Source organism: Haematobia irritans, chromosome 1 (genome assembly GCF_050003625.1).
Source record: "Haematobia irritans isolate KBUSLIRL chromosome 1, ASM5000362v1, whole genome shotgun sequence".
Lineage (NCBI taxonomy): Eukaryota > Metazoa > Arthropoda > Insecta > Diptera > Muscidae > Haematobia > Haematobia irritans.
The window spans coordinates 197,623,305-197,646,074 of NC_134397.1; the positions used below are offsets into that span (position 1 = coordinate 197,623,305).

Sequence of the window (22,770 nt, forward strand, 5' to 3'; positions counted from 1 at the left end):
AGCTTTCATATTTTTTTAAAAAAATTTGCTTAGAATTATATTTGAAAAAAATTCAGATAAAACAATAGATATTGCACTCAAAATATAATTCAACACATTATCAAGAACTTCTCAAATTCATTTCAATGCTTTCAACATATTGACTTTCAACATATTGGAGAATGATTTAGAGGCAAGCAATTTACAAGTTTAGTTGACATTATGTTGAGGATGGGGTTCAGCTTCATCTTTGTGCTTTTTATTGAGGATATTATCTAAAATGCTAACTTTTTGTAAACACAAATGTTGTGGGAGAGCTTTATTTTTCAAAAATAAGCTTTTTGTCTCTCATCGAATATAACGTCGGTTTTGTTTTGTCCAAAAGGAAAATATGATTTTCCATTCCTTTTGTTCATCTAAAGGAAAAACAACAGAAACAAAAATGCATTCACAATCATAGGGGATCTGAAAATAAAATAGTGGAGAAGAAAATTACAAATGAGGCGATGAGATGAATACGAAGTTGCCGGCATAATAATCGTCCATATGTGGGTGTATGTTCGTGTGTTTGCATATGCATATGGGAAACATAGATAACGAGGGGTAATAAACGGGACCGGTGAAATCAAAACAAAAGCAAAACCCAACATTGCATACCCATCTCTCAGCACCCATACCATCACACAAAAAAAGAAAAAACAAAACGGCGACAACGAAAAGAAAACACACAACAGTTTTAGCAAAACAATTACATTTTGGAAAAACGAAAATTGAATGAAAATCATCACCATCACTAGCTAGTAATCGGCCAATCCCCAAAAGTGTATTAAACGGAAAATTCATACGCAAACGACCAGATAAATTTCAACTCCGGACAAAGGAAGACCTTTCGGCGGGAAACACAAAAGTCGATAAAATAACAAAACATTCGAAAAAAAGTCTAAAAGAGGAACATCAAAGAGTGTTAAGAGTGATTTTTTTGTGATTGATATCCTGTTTGGATTAATGTAATGCGATAAGGCATACAAATAAAAAAAATCTCAAAAAATTTAAAGTTGAATAGACACATTAAAAAAATTATTTTCGAGGAATTTCAAATATCAACAAGTGCCTGAAAATAAATTGATGAGAATTCATGTATTATAATTTTTTAATTTAAATCTGTGGCCATAACATTTTATTACTTTGCATGTTTTTGTCTTACCTTACCTTATTGTTGCTGTTGACAAATCGACGTGCGTGTTGTGTTAGTGGCCTATCAAGTGTAAACGGTTAATATTTTTTTTTTTTTCTGGACCTACCCCATGCTTGTGTTGACCGTTTGTTTGTGAACGTGAGTTTTTTGTGGGTGTTAGTTTCGTGGTAGAAAATTCTCATAATTTTACTATGCATACAAAGCATGTCAAGTTTACCATGTTTTTGAAGGAATCTTTGAATACGAGAATTTCTATCAAAAATTAAGCTACAAAATCTAATTAGAATTTTAAATGAGATAAAGCTTTGCAACACAAACATTAGTTCAAAATTTTTATTCTAAAAACAAGTCTTGACGGTTTAAAAATGTAATTAATTTTAATATACATTTTAATAATATAACGAATGAAGACATTGTCAACATTGTTAAAAAAATAAATAAAAAAAAATAAATAAATAAATAAAAATAAATGAATACAAAAAATATATTGAGCTCAAAGAATAATGCCGACCGGTCTGATTCAGTGGTTCTAATATAGTTTTCCATGGCAAAAAAAAAAATTTAATTTTTTCCTTCATGTAATTTAGTATAAAATCATATCATCATATGAACAATAGAAAGAGTAATATCATATAAATTAATTTAATAGTTAATAAAGTTGAAAATGCAATTTAATTTAATTTTTATAAAATTAATGTAAACTAAATTATATTAACGAATATCTGCAAGAGTAGGGTACTTGTAAACAAAAATGTTTCCACTTGGTTAGGTTTCGAAATTTTTGGGTTTTAAATATCAATATGTATTAAAATCTAAAGAATTGAAGATTGGCTTCGACAATATGTCTAATAACAGAAATCAATAGTTTTTCCAATAAAGAGAATTTATGAGGAAATCTGAAACAGCAGCTTTCTCGTTAGCTTGGACTTCATATATAGTCTGCTAAATAAACATATTCATAGCATGTTCAAAATGTACGTTTTCGTATGCATTTGTCCAACACTGTGTTTTGAGCCCAGCATAATTAAAAGAAACAAAGAAAACAAATTTAACTTAATGTATTTCAAAAGAAATTTAATTATGTAGTGAAAGAAGGATTGCTAATTGAATTGACATGATTGCTAACTGGAATGAAGTCGGCTGATTTTTTAATGTCGAAGAAATTAAATATTTTCGAATGTCAAAATAGTACAATATTATAATAAAAAAAACATGACACCGAAACTATCTAATTTGAATCACGGTTGCCACACGAGCCAAAAATAATCTACCAAATTTGGAGAAAAATTTACCAGAAAACTACCAAACAAATCTTATTTTGCAAAATTTTATTTCTTTAGAAAATTTAGTCAAAATTTTATTTCTATAGAAAATTTTTTCAAATTTTTATTTTTATAAAAAATTTTTTCAAAATTTTATTTCTATAGAAATTTTTTAAAATTTTTTTTTTCAATGTTGCCAAAATTTTGTCAAAATTTTATTTCTATAGAAAATTTTGTAAAATTTTGTTTCTATAGAAAATTTTGTAAAATTTTTATTTATATAGAAAATTTTGTCAAAATTTTATTTCTATAGAAAATTTGTCAAAATTTTATATCTATAGGAAATTTTTTCAAATTTTTATTTCCATAGAAAATTTTTTCAAAATTTTATTTCTATAAAATTTTTTTTCAAAATTATATTTCTGTAGAAAATTTTGTCAAAATTTTATTTCTATAGAAAATTTTTTCAAAATTTTAGTTCTATAGGAAATTTTGTCAAAAAAATTATAGAAAATGGTGTCAAAATTTTATTTTAAGCTACACTTGTAGTTTAGTCAATGCAGGCTGAAATCAAAAACAACAATAATAATTGAAGAATAAACCAACAATAACAAACAAAACGAATGAAGATAGAGGAAGCACATTCAAAAGCAAGCCCAGCCAACTGCACTTAAATCGATGATTTGACTTTGGCAAAAGAAAAGAGATATGCTTGCAGATTTGTTTAGGCAATAGCCGACTATCAAAAACCTTTTTTCGGGAGGTTTAAATGTAGTTCACTTTGGGTTTAGTGAATTACCCAAATTTATTCTGATAATTGGTTGATAGTTTTGCTGCAAGTACAGGATGCTGATGAGGAATGTGGTAATTCCGAAACAGCTGTCCATCCAACCGTCTTGAAGCCTATAGGACTTTGTCCAAATAAATTTGACAAGCATACTTTTCCTCTGTTGGTTAAGCTACACATATAGTTTAGTCAATGCATGGTTTTAAGCTGAATCAAAACCAACAATAATAATTTTATTTCTATAGAAATTTTTGTCAAAATTTTACTTCTTTGGAAAATTTTGTCAAAATTTTATTTCTATATAAAATTTTGTCAAAATTTTATTGCTATAGAAAATTTTGTCAAAATTTTATTTCTATAGAAAATTTTGGCAAAATTTTATTTCTATAGAAAATTTTGGCAAAATTTTATTTCTATAGAAAATGTTGTTAAAATTTTATTTCTATAGAAAATTTTGTCAAAATTTTATATCTACAGAAAGTTTTGTCAATTTTTTTTGCTATGGAAAATTTTGTCAAAATTTTTTTGCTATAGAAAATTTTGTAAAAGTTTTATTTCTATAGAAAATTTTGTCAAAATTTTATTTGTATAGAAATTTTTGTCAAAATTTAATTTCTATAGAAAATTTTGTTAATATTTTATTTTTACCACATTTGGTAGAATTCTACCAACTGTGACAACCGTGATTGAAAACCATTGAAGTATTTAGTGTGAGTGAGATACCGGCCGAAAAGTTGCAAAGAGTATACCAAAATTGGACTAAGCGGATGGATCATTTTAGGTCAACATTTGTATGAAATGAAATAATCTTCAAATATTAAATTAATTTTTCTGAATTTTATATGTTCTTTTGCGAAAACATTTTCTATAGCTCTTAAAAATCATCCTTTAGTTTTTCTTATGAATTTGTCTTTGGTTTTGATTCAAACTTCCAATGACCCAATGAATAGTTAACCCTTTCGACCCCGAATTTTTATAGGTATCGCTAAAATTTTTTTCACAAACACATTCACGAAGAAATATTTGTACTCACGCATGCCATGTGGGTAGGAATTCACGGTCACGAAATGAAAAGTCATACTCGCACACGCTCACACATGAACAATGTTTATGTCTCACGCTTTCGCACGTTTCACGACAATTTTCGTAATTCACGACAAATCTCGTAAGTCACGAATATTTTCGGAACACGACAATTTTCGTGGCTCAATAAAATTCTGGTAATTAACGAAATTTCTAGTGACTCACGCTATTGAAATCTTAAGCGAGATTAAATATGTAAAGGTGATTAAAATCGATGAGCTTGAATTTAATCGTGAACGTGAATTTGTTCGTGATTGTGACTGTTTGAGTCTGTTTTACCGTGAGTGCGAATATGAATTTTATTGTTAACGTGAATTTTATCTTGAGCGTGAGTTGGATCGTGAGCGTGGTTTGGATCGTGAAAGTAAATTTTTATCGGGAGCGTGATTTCGGAGAAAGTGTACTCACTCACAATCACGAACACAATTTGATTTTTACTCACGCTCACGCGCCACACATTTTTCTTTAATCCCGTTCACGCACATTCACGAGGTTTCGTGTAAATTTCATTCACGAAATTTCGTTTAAATTTCATTCACGGCTTCGCGTGAATCACGCGTGACTCACATATATGTTTTGTTTTGTTTTGTTTTTAACCCATGTCAATTTAACTGGCGGTGTAAAAAACCAAAGTATTATAAAGCGTCAATATTCGTGCTAATCCACTAGTATGTTGCCACGAAGTGGCTTCCTCCCTTTTTACGATTCCTTCCAAATTCCCCACTGCACTGCAGATATGTTTCCCACATCATCGCCGCATTTCTCGTCACTGGGACATCCCAATTGAAGTTCAAAATTTTTTCAAAATCATTTTTTTTCAAACCTTTTTTCTCCAGGTCTTATGTTCAAAAATATGTAATTTTACTACCACAATTGCCCAAAGTTGCCCACAGGCAACTTTTCAATTTTAAAAATTTCCCATCTGTTGGTTTTTTGCAATTCTAAGATTTGACTTCCAGAAATATTTTATTTGACATGTACTACAATAGATTTAATAAAAACTTTCAACATTTTAGTTGTAATTTTTGGAAAAAGTCACATGTATAAAAACCTCTTTTTAAATTCGCAAATATTTTTTTCGTGAGGTACGTGCGTATTAATGAAAAAATTTTTGCTAATTGACAACCAAATTAGCTGATTTTTCAATCAACTTGAAGAAAACACTTGTAGCTTTCGATACCGTTACAGTTTTATGAACAAAAAACAACGCTGACCGTGAGTCTCAAAACACAAAAAGTTGCCCACAGGCAACTTTAGGGTCGAAAGGGTTAATATATTGAAAGTAATCATTTCCGAAAAATAATGAGGATTAATTATTAATTTTTAATTTATTTAAATAAAAATTGGGATAATTAATATTCCAATTGAAAAAGTAAAATAATTTTCTTAACCCTAGAAAGCTTAACCCTCTAATGCCCCAATTTTTTGCCAGCTGATTAAATTTTCAATGTTAACGACACGAAAGCAAGAAAACTAAACAAGAAAAATGTATACGGTAAAATGCGGTAGCCTCTTGAGCAGTTTTAACTAAGTTTTCTTTTTATTTTACCCATTTTTGTGGTCTTAAGGTGTCTTTTACTAAAAGCTTCCTTATAAAATGAAGATCGCCTAACGGCGGGCTTGGACATTAGAGGGTTAACTTACTGAAAGTCACGGATAAGCTAAACATACGTCTGTGGGACGTAACAGGTTGGCTGATAAGTCCCCGGTCTAACAAAGAAAAACCCATTATTTTGTCAAAATTCGTTTTTGTTATTCAACATAGTTCCCTTCAAGAGCGATACAACGATTATAACGACCTTCCAATTTTTTGAAACTATTTTGGTAGTCCTCCTCAAATGAGGCCTATTTTGCCTCAAAATAGGCCTCAGTTTCGGCGATCACCTCTTCATTGCAGCCAAATTTTTTCCCTGCGAGCATCCTTTTGAGGTCTGAGAACAAGAAAAAGTCGCTGGGGCCAGATCTGGAGAATACGGTGGGTGGGGAAGCAATTCGAAGCCCAATTCATGAATTTTTGCCATCGTTCTCAATGACTTGTGGCACGGTGCGTCGTCTTGGTGGAACAACACTTTTTTCTTGCGGTTTTGCCGCCATTTCGACCTTCAAACGCTCCAATAACGCCATATAATAGTCACTGTTGATGGTTTTTCCCTTCTCAAGATAATCGATAAAAATTATTCCATGCGCATCCCAAAAAAAAGAGACCATTACTTTGCCAGCGGACTTTTGAGTCTTTCCACGCTTCGGAGACGGTTCACCGGTCGCTGTCTACTCAGCCGACTGTCGATTGGTCTCAGGAGTGTAGTGATGGAGCCATGTTTCATCCATTGTCACATATCGACGGAAAAACTCGGGTGTATTACGAGTTAACAGCTGCAAACACCGCTCAGAATCATCAACACGTTGTTGTTTTTGGTCAAATGTGAGCTCGCGCGGCACCCATTTTGCACAGAGCTTCCGCATATCCAAATATTGATGAATGATATGACCAACACGTTCCTTTGATATTTTTAAGGCCTCTGCTATCTTGATCAACTTCATTTTACGGTCATTCAAAATCATTTTGTGGATTTTTTTGATGTTTTCGTCGGTAACCACCTCTTTCGGGCGTCCACTGAGTTCACCGTCCTCCGTGCTCATTTCACCACGCTTGAATTTTGCATACCAATCAATTATTGTTGATTTCCCTGGGACAGAGTCCGGAAACTCATTATCAAGCCAAGTTTTTGCTTCCACCGTATTTTTTCTCTTCAGAAAACAGTATTTTATCAAAAAACGAAATTCATTTTTTTCCATTTTTTTCACAATAACAAAAGTTGCTTCACAAAAGACGCTCTATCTCACAAACTAATTGACTTACAGAGGTCAAATTTTGACACGAATCATTTGAAGGTTGGTACCATGGCTGAACAAGAAGGTTAAATCATAGGCCCATATGATTACAATTTTTTTATTTCGACAAAATTTCAAGATGTCAAAATCATATGTTTATGGTGATTGCGGCTCTCCAAATGACACTGCATAGCAAATGCATCTCAAACAAACTCGCGCATTCATAGCTAGAAAATTGTTCAAAGATGACTTGAGTATCTTGATAACATATTCCAGACCCAAAATACCACGCACATCAGTTTTTAAACTACATCATAAACTGTTTTTGTTAATAGATGGCGAAGATCCATTTGACTGACTTCCATTCTTAACTTTGGTGGGCATTATAGTCTTATTTGTCTCATATCGGCGTTCCTCGGATGAATTATCCCCTTCACAATCACTCATAGGTGACGCAATTAAATTTGAACCTTTATTTTTCTCTGGATTTGAATTTTTTTTCAGAACAATTGAAAGAATAAATAATTGCCACTTTTACCAATACCATACGATTCTTTTATCAGCTGATTTTGACTTCTTAAAATTGTAAACAACATATTGAAATTTGTTGTTTTTGTTATCGTGATTCAACCTCCTTATTCAGCCATGGTTGGTACTATATAAAAATATGCATATGCAAATGCATTGACATCTATGTGTCAGACCGGGGGCTTATCAGCCAACCTGTAAATTTCCGAGAAAATAACATGGTTGTGACAAACATATTATGTGTCAGCCCGGGGGCTTATCAGCCAACCTGTAAATTTCCGAGAAAATAACATGGTTGCGACAAACATATTACATGTTGTCCGTCCAAAAATAACATTTTCCTCTTGTAACATGTTTGAGGTGATAATATACCTTCTATGCGTGTGCTGCTTTAGGTATTCGCTTTATTGGACAATCTACATAATTTGTGCTTATTTTAAATACTTCTTGATTGCAATGATTTAGTATCAAAGATATTTGACCTTACCAAAGCATTTCGTATGTTAAAATTTAGGTTACAATGTTACTATCTGTTTCAGTTTGGGTAATAATAATTCCAAGAAGTTAAAAAACCTGAAAAATAAGCCAGCCACTTATCTGTAATGGCAAAAAATCAAAGTGAATTTACAATGGACATGGAATCCTCAACAATTTTGTCTATTGTAAATATTACGAAAATTAATGTCAGTGCCATACATATGATGACGGATGCCATAACTTCCCATGAAGAACTAACTACAACTGAACCACATTGGCAAATGGAGCCCAAACGTGACTCATTACAGATTGTTATACCTTTGACGATAATTTATGGATTGATCTTTGTAACCGGGGTCATTGGCAACATCATAACCTGCATTGTTATCAAAAAGAATCGATCCATGCACACAGCCACAAATTATTATCTCTTTAGTTTGGCAATATCTGATTTCCTGCTACTGATATCGGGTGTTCCACAAGAAATCTATTTAACTTGGTCCAAATATCCATACGTGTTTGGTGAAACATTTTGCATAGGACGTGGTATATTGGCTGAAATGTCGGGTAATGCTACAATTCTCACCATAACGGCATTTACCGTGGAACGTTATGTGGCCATTTGTCATCCATTCTTTGGCCAGGCCATATCGAAATTGAGTCGTGCCATACGTATCATCATAGTAATTTGGATTCTCTCGATATTGACAGCTGTACCCCAAGCTCTACAATTCGGTATTGTCCTTATTAATGGCGTGGAGAAATGTATTGTAGTCCGCATCATTATCCAGCACTCGTTTCAATTATCTACCTATATTTTCTTTTTTGTTCCTATGTCCATAATATTTGTCCTTTACCTTTTGATTGGCATACATTTACATCGAGCCGATGTCATTGGTGGTGGTAGTGGTGGAGGTGGTGGACCATTGCCGACAGTCGAAACCGGTGATGACAATGACCGATGTAGTAGCAATGGTAAAAATCTAATGATGACACGTTTTCGTCGAGATATCTCGGGAGATTTAACTGATCCATCAACATTGGCCCGAGGTCGTGGTCGTATGAAAAGTGTCCAGAGTGATACGTTATTATATCGTTATTCTGGTGGTGGCCATGTTAGTGCGGTACGAGGAAGGATGAATCAAATTGGAACAAGGCGTGTCCTGAAGATGTTGGGTAAGTTCATATGTATATATGTGCATGTGTGTGTTGACATTTATGTAGTTGTTTAATTACATACATATATGAATGTCGATGTGAAAGTTTTTATTGGAATAAAAATTTCGTTAATTATTGTATACAGGACTCATATGCTATATATACAGTGCAGCTGATATGTAATGTAACAAAGTAAAGGGTATACATACATATATTTTTAATTTTGCTGAGGGAAATAACATAAAATTTTGGAATCAGTTTAGATTTGATTGAATTAGCTAACTTAGGCACGAATTATGGCCTTCAAACGGCCGACAAAGCCATCAGACGCTGCACTAAAGTGGCTCTTGGTATATTGGCTTATTCTCAGCTCTGAAAAATCTTACTCTGAAAAATGTCCCAACGAATTGAGATTGAGATTTTGGTGACCAGAAATACTTTGACCATTGTGCGAAAAACATAATTTCTAAACCATTCTCTGTTGAAAATGCTGTCTTTAGGACATAATATTATATCATTATTTCGGCCCACACCTTACCATCGGCGGCGCTTGAGTTCGAAGGTTTATCTTTTAGGCTCTTGATCATTTTGTTTATTAACAAACTCCTCAATTTGGAATGGTTTCTCATCGGAGAAAGATCCAAATCCTTGGCTCTTTCCAGTCTGACTTTTTCGGGCATCTGTGAGCTCTTACACTATATGAAAATTCGTTTACTCCAAGCTTATTTCTTAATATGTGTTATAGAGAATAAAAATACAAGAGGACGAAATTGTGCAGCGAAACTTCGTCAGTATGTGGCAGGCTCCTGATCATTTTGTTTATTAACAAACTCCTCAATTTGGCATGGCTTCTCATCGGAGAAAGATCCAAATCCTTGGCTCTTTCCAGCCTGACTTTTTCGGGCATCGGTGAGCTCTTACACTTTATGAAAATTCGTTTACTCCAAGCTTAATTCTTAATATGTGTCAGAGAGAATAGAAATACTAGAGGACGAAACTGTGAAGCGAAACTGCGGCAGTCATGAGGAAAATTTCTCTAATATCATGCAGTTTTTGTTGGCGCTTCTCGCAAATAACAGTTTGGCTGATAAGTCCCCGGTCTGACACATAGATGGCGTCGCTAGCATTAAATGCATATCATTTTTATATAGTACCAACCTTCAAATGATTCGTGTCTAAATTTGACGTCTGTAAGTCAATTAGTTTGTGAGATAGAGCGTCTTTTGTGAAGCAACTTTTGTTAATGTGAAAAAAATGAAAAAAAAAAGAATTTCGTGTTTGATAAAATACTGTTTTCTGAAGGGAAAACATACGGTGGAAGCAAAAACTTGGCTTGATAATGAGTTTCCGGACTCTGCCCCAGGGAAATCAACAATAATTGATTGGTATGCAAAATTCAAGCGTGGTGAAATGAGCACGGAGGACGGTCCACAAAATGATTTTAAATGACCGTAAAATGAAGTTGATCGAGATAGCAGTGGCCTTAAAGATATCAAAGGAACGTGTTGGTCATATCATTCATCAATATTTGGATATGCGGAAGCTCTGTGCAAAATGGGTGCCGCGCGAGCTCACATTTGACCAAAAACAACAATGTGTTGATGATTCTGAGCGGTGTTTGCAGCTCTTAACTCGTAATACACCCGAGTTTTTCCGTCGATATGTGACAATGGATGAGACATGGCTCCATCACTACACTCCTGAGTCCAATCGACAGTCGACTGAGTGGACAGCGACCGGTGAACCGTCTCCGAAGCGTGGAAAGACTCAAAAGTCCGCTGGCAAAGTAATGGCCTCAGTTTTTTGGGATGCGCATGGAATAATTTTTATCGATTATCTTGAGAAGGGAAAACCATCAACAGTGACTATTATATGGCGTTATTGAAGCGTTTGAAGGTCGAAATCGCGGCAAAACGGCCCCATATGAAGAAGAAAAAAGTATTGTTCCACCAAACAACGCACCGTGCCACAAGTCATTGAGAACGATGGCAAAAATTCATGAATTGTGCTTCGAATTGCTTCCCCACCCACCGTATTCTCCAGATCTGACCCCCAGCGACTTTTTATTGTTCTCAGACCTCAAAAGGATGCTCGCAGGGAAAAAAATTGGCTGCAATGAAGAGGTGATCGTCGAAACTGAGGCGTATTTTGAGGCAAAACCGAAGGAGTAGTACTAAAATGGTATCAACAAATTGGAAGGTCGTTATAATCGTTGTATCGCTCTTGAAGGGAACTATATTGAACAATAAAAACGAATTTTTGAAAAAAATGTGTTTTTCTTTGTTAGACCGGGGACTTATCACAACCTGTTATCATCATACAGTTTGCGTCGGCGTCACCCAGTTCAGTTCTCTGCCGGCTTTACGAAACGGAAAAATAGGATTTAGAACCTACTTTGTAATAACAAATATTCTTTTATATACATCTTTTCATTCAATTACATTTTTTGGCAGACACTTTGAAATTATAACTGCCGATGCCTTTATAAAGAATTTATCAAAACAGCGCTTCGACCGCTACGTCGTTAATACCAAAGCTGCAGGCATTATGCGACATCTATACGGTTGACATTTTCGTTCTCTTGTGTTTTTTTCGTTCTCTTGTGTTTTTATTCTCTCTGTATGTGTTACATCCACGGTTGCCACTCATGTCAAAAATAATCTGCCAAAATTTGAAAAAAAAATACTAAAAATCTACCAAATTAAAAATAAAATATTTTTAAGTTCGTGATCAAATTTTTGTGCTTATTTTATTTTATTTTAAAATATATTATGATACTATATATTATATATCATGCAATATTATATATTTTGGGTGCATAAATATCCCTGGAGTTTTAATGTTTCAACAAAATATTATTTCTATAGAAAATTTTGTCAAAATTGTATTTCTACACAAAAAAATTCTTATTTAATCACGAAATTAATTGATACAATTAATTTTTTAATTGAAATGTCTTCAATCACGAAATTAATAGTATGGATCACAGTTTTAATTGGGCTTCAAAAAAATATTCGATTAAAAAATTAATTGATTTGATTTGAAAATTTCAATTAATTTTTTAATTAATTCAATTAAAAATTTAATTTATGTTGATTGCAAAACTCAATTAATTTTTTAATTTTTTTTTTAATAATTTTCAAAAACGTACCTATTTTCAATGAAGTTCTTACTGGCTTGGTGTTTTTAGTTTGATTAAAAAATTGACTGTTAAAAAAAATAATAAAAAATTAAATCATTTTCCACCGCTTTTTTTAAATTACATCGGAGTAAATTAAAGAGTTAATCAATTAATATTTTAATTAAAAATTTAAAAATTTTCAGTTATTGACCTAATTAATTTAATGTTTTTCGTCAAAATTTTTTTTCTATAGAAAATGTTGTAAAAATTTTATTTCTATAGAAAATTTTGCCAAAACTTTATTTATTCGTTCTGTTCTGTTTTGTTATTGTTGGTTTTGTTCTTTAAGCATTGTTGTTGTTTTTTTTTTATTTCAGCTGTCAAATCATCGATTTGAGTGCAGTTGGCTGGGTTTATTTTGGGTGTGCTTCCTCTTCTGCACTCAAATCCATGATTTGACAGTGGCATAGGAAAAGAGATATGTTTGTTTCGAATTTATTTCGGCATAAGCCGGCTATCATACAAACCTTTTTTTCGGAAGGTTCAAGTGTGGTTTATTGTTGGGTTTAATGAAATGCCTAAATTTATTCTGATAATTGGTTGATAGTTTTGCTGCAAGTAGAGGATGCTGATGAGGAATGTGGTAATTCCGAAACGTGCGTCCATTTAACCATCTTGCAGTCTACAGGGCTTTGCCCAAATAAAGCTACACTTGTAGTTTAGCTACACTTGTAGTTTAGTCAATGTATGGTTTTAAGCTGAAATAAAAAAACAAGTATATAAAGCAGTAAGTTCGGCCGGGCCGAATCTTAAATACCCACCACCATGAATCAAATATTATAGTTTCCTGTGAAAATTTCAGGGGGATTTGGTGACAAGCAGATCAGTTCAACCAGTACACTTCCCGAAGATAAATTCAAAGATTTTACCTATGAAGACTGTATCAGATTCTGGATTTATAAGAACCATATTTGTTTGAGTTTTAGAGGTATCGTAAACATCGTGTACAAGTGTGCATATTCACCATTTTCGGCACACCTCTTTATGTTCCTAAAATACTTCTATATTAAAAATTTCACGTAAATTTGATAAAAACTATGGTTTCTAAAAGCCCACCGTGGTGCAATGGTTAGCATGGCCGCCTTGCATACACAAGGTCGTGGGTTCGATTCCTGCTTCGACCGAACACCAAAAAGTTTTTCAGCGGTGGATTATCCCACCTCAGTAATGTTGGTGACATTTCTGAGGGTTTCAAAACTTCTCTAAGTGGTTTCACTGCAATGTGGAACGCCGTTCGGACTCGGCTATAAAAAGGAGGTCCCTTGTCATTGAGCTTAACATGGAATCGGGCAGCACTCAGTGATAAGAGAGAAGTTCAGCAATGTGGTAACACAATGGACTGAATAGTCTAAGTGAGCCTGATACATCGGGCTGCCACCTAACCTAACCTTCTAAAAGCCCAAGAAATAAAATCGGGAGATCGGTCTATTTGGGAGATAAACCAAAACATGGACCAATACACGCCATTTTCGGCTCTCATATTTAAGGTCCTAAAATACCTGTAGATTTCTCATTTCAGGCAAATTGGATAAAAACTACGGATTCCAGAAGCCTAAAAAATAAAATCATTTCTTGCACACCTATTTGTATTCCTAAAAACCTCCAGATTTTCGATTTCAGGCAAATTGGACAACAATTACGGTTTCTAGAAGCCCAAAAAGTAATATCGGGAGATCGATCAATCTGATAGCTATACAAAAACATGGACCTATACTCACCATTTTCGGCAAACCTTTTTATGGTCCTAAAATACCTTTAGATTTCCAATTTGAGGCAAGTTGGATAAAAACTACGGTTTCTATAAGCCCAAGAATAAACTCTGGGGATCAGTCTATATGGGGGCTATATGAAAACATAGTCCGATACTCATCATATTCAGCACATCTCTTTAGGGTTTTAAAATACCTCTAGATTTCTAATTTCATGCAAATTGGATAAAAACTACAGATTTTAGACGCCCAAGAAGTAACAAGTATATACGGCCGTAAGTTCGGCCAGGCCGAATCTTATGTACCCTCCACCATGGATTGCGTAGGAACTTCTACTAAAGGCTGTCATCCACAATCGAATTACTTGGGTTGCGATAACACTTGCCGATGGCAAGGTATCGTAGAACTTTTTAACACTGTCTTCTAAATTATAAGTTAGCCCATACGGGGTATATATTAAACAAAAAAAGGCCGATTAAATACGTATATAATCTAGTTTGACAAAATTTTCTATAGAAATAAAATTTTGACAAAATTTTCTATAGAAATGAAGCCTTGACAAAATTTTCTATAGAAATAAAATTTTGACAAAATTTTCTATAGGAATAAAAATTTGACAAAATTTTCTATAGAAATAAAAACTTGACAAAATTTTCTATAGAAATAAAATGTTGACAAAATTTTCTATGGAAGTAAAATGTTGACAAAATTTTCTATAGCAATACAATTTTGACAAAAATTTCTATAGAAATAAAATGTTGACAAAATTTTGTATAGAAATGAAATTTTGACAAAACTTAGTATAGAAATAAAATGTTGACAAAATTTTCTACAGAAATAAATTTTTTACAAAATTTTCTATAGAAATAAAATTTTGACAAACATTTCTATAGAATAAACTTTTGACAAAACTTTCTATAGAAATGAAATTTTAACAAAACTTTCTATAGTAATAAAATTTGACAAAATTTTCTATGGAAATAAAGTTTTGGTAGATTACAAAATTTTCTATAGAAATAAAATTTTGACAAAATTTTCTATGGAAATAAAATTTTGACAAACATTTGTATAGAAATAAACTTTTGACAAAACTTTCTATAGAAATGAAATTTTGACAAAACTTTCTACAGTAATAAAATTTGACAAAATTTTCTATGGAAATAAAGTTTTGGTAGATTATTTTTGGAGATATATATAACTAAAGACCGATATGGACCAATTTTTACATGGCTGTTAGAGGCCATATATTGACAAAATGTACCAAATTTCAACCGTATCGGATGACTTTTGCTCCTCCAAGAGGTTCCGGACGTCAAATCTGGGGACGGTTTATATGGGAACTATATATAATTATGGACCGATATGGACCAATTTTTGCATGGTTGTTAGAGACCATATACTAACACCATGTACCAAATTTCAACTGGATCGGATGAATTTTGCTCTTCCAAGAGGCTCCGGAGGTCAAATCTGGGGATCGGTTTATATGGGGGCTATATATAATTATGGACCGATATGGACCAATTTTTGCATGGTTATTAGAGGCCGTAAACTAACATCAGGTACCAAATTTCAACCGGATCCGATGAATTTTGCCCCTCCAAGAGGCTCCGGAGGTCAAATCTGGGGATCGGTTTATATGGGGGCTATATATAATTATGGACCGATATGGACCAATTTTTGCATGGTTGTTAAAAACCGTATACTAAGACCACGTACTAAATTTCAACCGGATCGGATGAATTTTGCTCCTCCAAGAGGCTTCGGTGGTCAAATCTGGGGATCGGTTTATATGGGAGCTATATATAATTATGGACCGATATGGACCAATTTTTGCATGGTTGTTAGAGGCCGTATACTAACATCAGGTACCAAATTTCAAACGGATTGGATGAATTTTGCCTCTCCAAAAGTCTCCGGAGGTCAAATTTGGGGATCGGTTTATATGGGGGCTATATATAATTATGGACCGATATGGACCAATTTTTGCATGGTTGTTAGAGACCATATACTAACATCAGGTACCAAATTTCAATCGGATCGGATGAATTTTGCCCCTCCAAGAGGCTCCGGAGGTCAAATCTGGGGATCGGTTTATATGGGGGCTATATATAATTATGGACCGATATGGACCAATTTTTGCATGATTGTTAGAGACCGTATACTTAGATCACGTACCAAATTTCAACCGGATCGGATTAATTTTGCTGCTCCGGGAGGCTCCCCAAGCCAAATTTGGGGATCGGTTTATATGGGGGCTATACGTAAACGTGGTCCGATATGGCCCATTTTCAATACCATCCGACCTACATCAATAACAACTACTTGTGCCAAGTTTCAAGTCGATAGCTTGTTTCGTTCGGAAGTTAGCGTGATTTCCACAGACGGACGGACAGCCGGACAGACGGACAGACGGACGGACGGACGGACATGCTTAGATCGACTCAGAATTTCACCACGACCCAGAATATATATACTTTATGGGGTTAATTAATTTTGCTGCTCCGGGATTAATTTTGCTGCTCCGGGAGGCTCCCCAAGCCAAATTTGGGGATCGGTTTATATGGGGGCTATACGTAAACGTGGTCCGATATGGCCCATTTTCAATACCATCCGACCTACATCAATAACAACTACTTGTGCCAAGTTTCAAGTCGATAGCTTGTTTCGTTCGGAAGTTAGCGTGATTTCCACAGACGGACGGACAGCCGGACAGACGGACGGACGGACGGACATGCTTAGATCGACTCAGAATTTCACCACGACCCAGAATATATATACTTTATGGGGTCTTAGAGCAATATTTCGATGTGTTACAAACGGAATGACAAAGTTAATATACCCCCATCCTATGGTGGAGGGTATAAAAATTGGAGATCGATCTATATGGGGGCTATACCAAAACATGGACTGATACTCACCATTTTCGGCACACCTCTTTATTGTTCTAAAATACCTCTAGATTTCCAATTTCAAGCAAATTGGATAAAAACTACGGATTCTATAAGCCCAAGACCCCAAATCGGGAGATCGGTCTATATGGGGGATATACCAAAACCTGGACCGCTATAGCCCATCTTCGAACTTGACCTGTCTGCAGACAAAAGACGAGTTTGTGCGAAATTTCAGCACGATTGCTTTATTATTGAAGACTGTAGCGTGATTACAACAGACAGACAGACGGACATGGCTATATCGTTTTAGAATTTCTCGATGATCAAGAATATATATACTTTATATAGTCGGAAATCGATATTTCGATGTGTTACAAACGGAATGACAAACTTATTATACCCCCGTCACCATTCTATGGTGGTGGGTATAAAAAACAACAACAATGCTTAAAGAACAAAACCAACAATAACAAAACAAAACGAATGGAATTTTTTTGTATAGAAAATGTTATCAAAATTTTATTTCCATAGACAATTTTATCAAAATAAAAATTTTTATTACTATAGAAAGTTTTGTCAACATTTTATTTCTATTGAAAATTTTGTCAACATTTTATTTCTATAGAAAATTTTTGCAAAATTTTATTTCTATATCAAATTGATGTAACTGTTTATAAAATTTACCAAATCGTCAAGAATTCTACCAAAAAATCTACCACTTTTGGTAGAATTCTACTAACTGTGGCAGCCGTGGTTACATCTGTTCTCGCAATATGTTCAGCTCATGAGCATATGGAGGCTTTGAATGAATCAGAATTCATAAAACTAGGGTGACTAATTATTCAAAATTTGGTGAACTTTTCTTTTATCACTGAGTGCAGCCCGTTTCCATGTTTACCTCAATAACAAGGGACCTCCTATTTATAGCCGAGTCCGAACAGTGTTTCGAGACGCTTTGAAACACTTAGATATACTGAGAGGGGATAATCCACCTCTGTAAAACTTGTTGGTATCCGGTTGAAACTGGGATTGAACCTACGACTCTTTGTATGCAAAGCGGTCAAACTAACTATTGCACCATGTTGGCTCGGAGGGTGTAATTTTGAAAGAAACCAAATTGATTTAGGAGAATAAAGATTTATTATTTCACTTTCTGCCCACATTAGCATGTCTGGAAAATCTGTTTTTCCAAAGGAAGAAGGAAACGAAGAACAATCTTGGAAATTTCAAAACCATGGTATGAGTTTTTGTTTCCAAAAACTTATTAAATTCATAAAACTAGGCCATAAAGGTATCGTTGTTTATATTCGCCATATTTACATACTTTCAATGTAATTGAACCTATTTTACTTGGCTTCTGATTAGGGGCTATCTCTCTCTCAACTAATTACAATAAATCTGTTTACTTTTCTGTTGGAATTTTGCACCATTATGTGATATGGCCAATAATATTTTTTTGTGTTGTTTGTTGTTTTTGTATATATGACCCTGATGGCGTTGATCAAGAATAGACACCATTCATCAATGGGTGCAACACGTGTCTTGCATTTTGCTGATATTGCCTTGCATAGAGTTTCCAACTGACAACAAGCTATGAATGTCTGCTACAATCCGCCAGAATTGTTCATCAGCCTAAAAGCAAACAGTAGGTGTTTTATTACACTACGCCACAGAAAGGTGTTATTCCAATGTAAACTGTTATGAATCACGGTGAGAGGAGATATTAAAAATCTTTTTATATACGAAAATATTATTTCGATTTTTTGGAAACATTTAATTTAAATAAACAATACAAAACGCAATCAGAAATGTGCAGCCTGTAATGGCGTATATGTCAGTGTTTCGTTGGGTGCTTTTGAATGCGTAAAAACTCTCACAAAATCCAAATTTATGAATTTGTCCATAATATTGATTGTATTGGTCGTTTTCAAATTCGTTGGCAATGGAATGACTTCTGTAACATAGGTTACCAAATATACTACTTATGATGATTCAAGTTTTGAGGAAAAAATTTTTTTGGGTCTTGGAAATATAATAAATTTAACCTAATATAATAGGTTTTGTGGTATGCAAATATTAAATATTTGATTCGAAATATATACAATTTTTAAGGAACTAAAAATTAATTAACCGACCCCAGATTTGGCTTGCGGAGCATCTTGGAGGAGCAAATTTCATCCGATCCGTTTGAAATTTGGATGAAAATGAAATTAAAATTTGTGATAAATTTTACAATTACTTGAAAGGAAATGCTCTAATACAACTATTCTATAAATTTATTTCCTCAAAAATTAATTTAACAAAAAAAAGTTGTCGTTAAAAATGGCAATTTTAGCGCTATAATTTATTACCGGCCTTTACTTAAAATTACAACATTATTGAAGCGCCAAACGATTTCTAAATAAATTAAAACCTTAAAAGTTCACATTTGCACAAAAACATGCAAGCAAAACCGCGAAAACACGAAATTTAATTTTTTTTTACCAATAACATAAATGTTTGTCAAAAATTTTGTTTCGGAAAGAGTTATTTCATTTTTGAGTGTATAAACCACTCACAGTGAATATAGCGTCTTCGTATCTGTTGAGTTATTCTCGTAGGGTTTCGATATGAAAGGGTATAAAACAATAGTTTTACATGTTATTTATGTCATTAACAGTTAATAAATATAACTTACAAGTGAATGATAAATGATATATTTAACATATGTCATTATGGTTATAATTTCACCACACACGGTCACGATGAGTGCACGTTCCATTCCATGCCTTATCTTTTTTGTGTGTTTTTTTTTTTGTTTGTTTGAAATGCTCTCCCCAAATACAGATATCAGCGTCCCATCCATCCATTCCTTCATAGAACAGTTAGCCATTCATTTCAATACAATTCAGATGTGCCATCATCGCCAATCACTAAAACAACACCGCAACCAATGTAATTTGGTCGCTTTATTGGCCAACATTATTAGCAAACTCAAATGGAAATGCGAATGAATGAATGAATGAATGAGAAAGTCTAATTACTAAGCAATCGTTTTGATATGGCGATGATTATGAATGTGTGGAAAGAAATAGAACAGTGTTTCAAAATGAAAAAAAAAAAAAAACTTAAAAATAAGTTTAAGATATAATTTATTTGGGGGTTTACTCCACAGACAACGATAATAGACGCAGAGAAGGAATATGATCACCTCAAACATGTTTCAAGAGCAACACGGACATATTTGCCAAAACATATAATAATAATCAGATACATAATTTCCGAGAAAATAAAAAAATATCTAACATGTTCTCGGTGATCATATTCCTTACCTGGATGTATAAGCTAATCGGACCAACCTATTCTTCCATGTAAGAATTTTGAATATTTAGGTAAGTTCTTGTTTCTTATTCGTTACACGGTGCCTTGCAAATACGTTTATTATGACCCATTTACCCAGTGACGACGACGTAATTGTGTATGCCAGGGAATACATGCTGATTTATCTTATAACATTGCTATTAGTCGTTCATAAATTTGTGAATAATTTGTCCTCTCAGTACGGAGATATCCATCTTAGTATTTTGAAAACGAAGCATGGGAGTTTTTTTATATATTTTATTGTACTATCCAAATAACGTAGGCATGCGAAAGTTGTTTGTATTAACAAAAATGTTCGAATACATATTTATATCGAAAGAAGAAATTTGAAGTTTTGACCTTATAAGACGATTTCTTATCTACGCCAAGAGAAGAAAAATGTTTCCCTTCCCGTTGAAAGAACCACCTCAAACATGTTTCAAGAGCAAAATATTATTTTTGGACGATGTGTGTGTGTGTGATAAAAAAGTTGTAATCAGCTGGCTTATGATTCTACCTTATAAGTGTATACTGGGTTGAATCCACGACCCTATGTAAATTACTCGATTCTCTGCTTAGCTCGATAGCAAACAAGAAAATAGGAATGCGCACACGTGCTAAAAATAATCTACCACAGTTTGAAGAAAAATTTACCAAAAATCTACCAAGCTTAAAAAAATCTAAATATTATTTCTATGGAATATTGCATCAAAATGTTATTTCTATAGAAAATGTAGTCAAAATTTTATTACGATAGAAAATTTTGTTAAAATTTGATTTCTATAGAAAATTTTGGCAAAATTTTATTTCTATAAAAAATTTTTTCAAAATTTGATTTCTATACAAAATTTTGTCAAAATTTTATTTCTGTAGAAAATGTTGTCAAAATTTTATTTCTATAGAAAATTTTGTCAAAATTTTATTTCTATAGAAAATTTTGTCAAAATTTTATTTCTATAGAAAATTTTGTCAAAATTTTATTTATATAGAAAATTATGTCAAAATTTTATTTCTATAGAAAATTTTGTCAAAATTTTATTTCTATAGAAAATTTTGTCAAAATTTTATTTCTATAGAAAATTTTGTCAAAATTTGATTTTTATTGAAAATCTTGACAAAAATTTGATTTCTATAGAAAAATTTGTCAAAAATTTTATTTCTGTAGAAAATTATGTCAACATTTTATTTCTATAGAAAATGTTGTCAAAATTTTATTTCTTAGAAAATTTTGTCAAAATTTTATTTCTATAGAAAATTTTGTCAAAATTTTATTTCTGTAGAAAATGTTGTCAAAATTTTATTTCTATAGAAAATTTTGTCAAAACTTTATTTCTATAGAAAATTTTGTCAAAATTTTATTTATATAGAAAATTATGTCAAAATTTTATTTCTATAGAAAATTTTGTCAAAATTTTATTTCTATAGAAAATTTTGTCAAAATTTTATTTCTATAGAAAATGTTGTCAAAATATGATTTCTATAGAAAATTTTGTCAAAATTTTATTTCTATAGAAAATTTTGTCAAAATTTGATTTCGATAGAAAATTTTGTCAAAATTTGATTTTTATTGAAAATTTTGTCAAAAATTTGATTTTATAGAAAATTTTGTCAAAAATTTTGTTTCTGTAGAAAATTTTGTCAAAAATTGATGTCGATAGGAAATGTTGTCAAAATTTTATTACGAAAGAAAATATTGTGAAATTTTGATTTCCATAGAAAATTTTGTCAACATTTTATTTCTATAGAAAATTTTGTCAAAATTTATTTCTAGAGAAAATTTTGTCAACATTTTATTTCTATAGAAAATTTTTTCAAAATTGTTTTTCTATAGAAAATTTTGACAACATTTTATTTCTATAGAAAATTGTGTCAAAATTTAATTTCTATAGAAAATTTTGTCAAAATTTTATTTCTATAGAAAGTTTTGTCAAAATTTTATTTCGTTGTTGTTTTTTGATTTCAGCTTAAAACCATTCATTGACTAAACTACAAGTGTAGCTTAACCAACAGAGGAAAGGAATGTTTTTCAAATTTATTTGGGCAAAGCCCTATAGACTGCAAGATGGTTGGATGGACGCACATTTCGGAATTACCACATTCCTCATCAGCATCCTCTACTTGCAGCAAAACTATCAGCCAATTATCAGAATAAATTTAGGCAGTTCATTAAACCCAACAATGAACCACACTTGAACCTTCCGAAAAAAGGTTTTGCATGATAGCCTTATAGCCGAAATAAATTCGAAACAAACATATCTCTTTTCGTATTTATTTATTTCGGCATAAGCCGGCTATCATGCAAAACCATTTTTCGGAAGGTTCAAGTGTAGTTCATTGTTGGGTTTA

General features: G+C 32.7%; 1 protein-coding gene across 2 annotated transcripts in view; it reads left to right on the plus strand.

Annotated features, from left to right (window-relative positions):
• Positions 1-260: 260 nt before the first annotated feature.
• The window catches only part of PK1-R (Pyrokinin 1 receptor), a 30,166-nt gene continuing 7,656 nt past the window's right edge, over positions 261-22,770 (plus strand). Inside the window, exons 1-2 of one of the 2 annotated variants that reach the window (XM_075292509.1) lie at positions 261-1,116; positions 8,206-9,319. In XM_075292509.1, coding sequence (XP_075148624.1) covers positions 8,269-9,319 — 1,051 coding nt within the window. In that variant the 5' untranslated portion in view covers positions 261-1,116; positions 8,206-8,268. The remainder of the gene's footprint in view (positions 1,117-8,205; positions 9,320-22,770) is intronic. The other variant, XM_075292510.1, reaches the window with a different exon arrangement.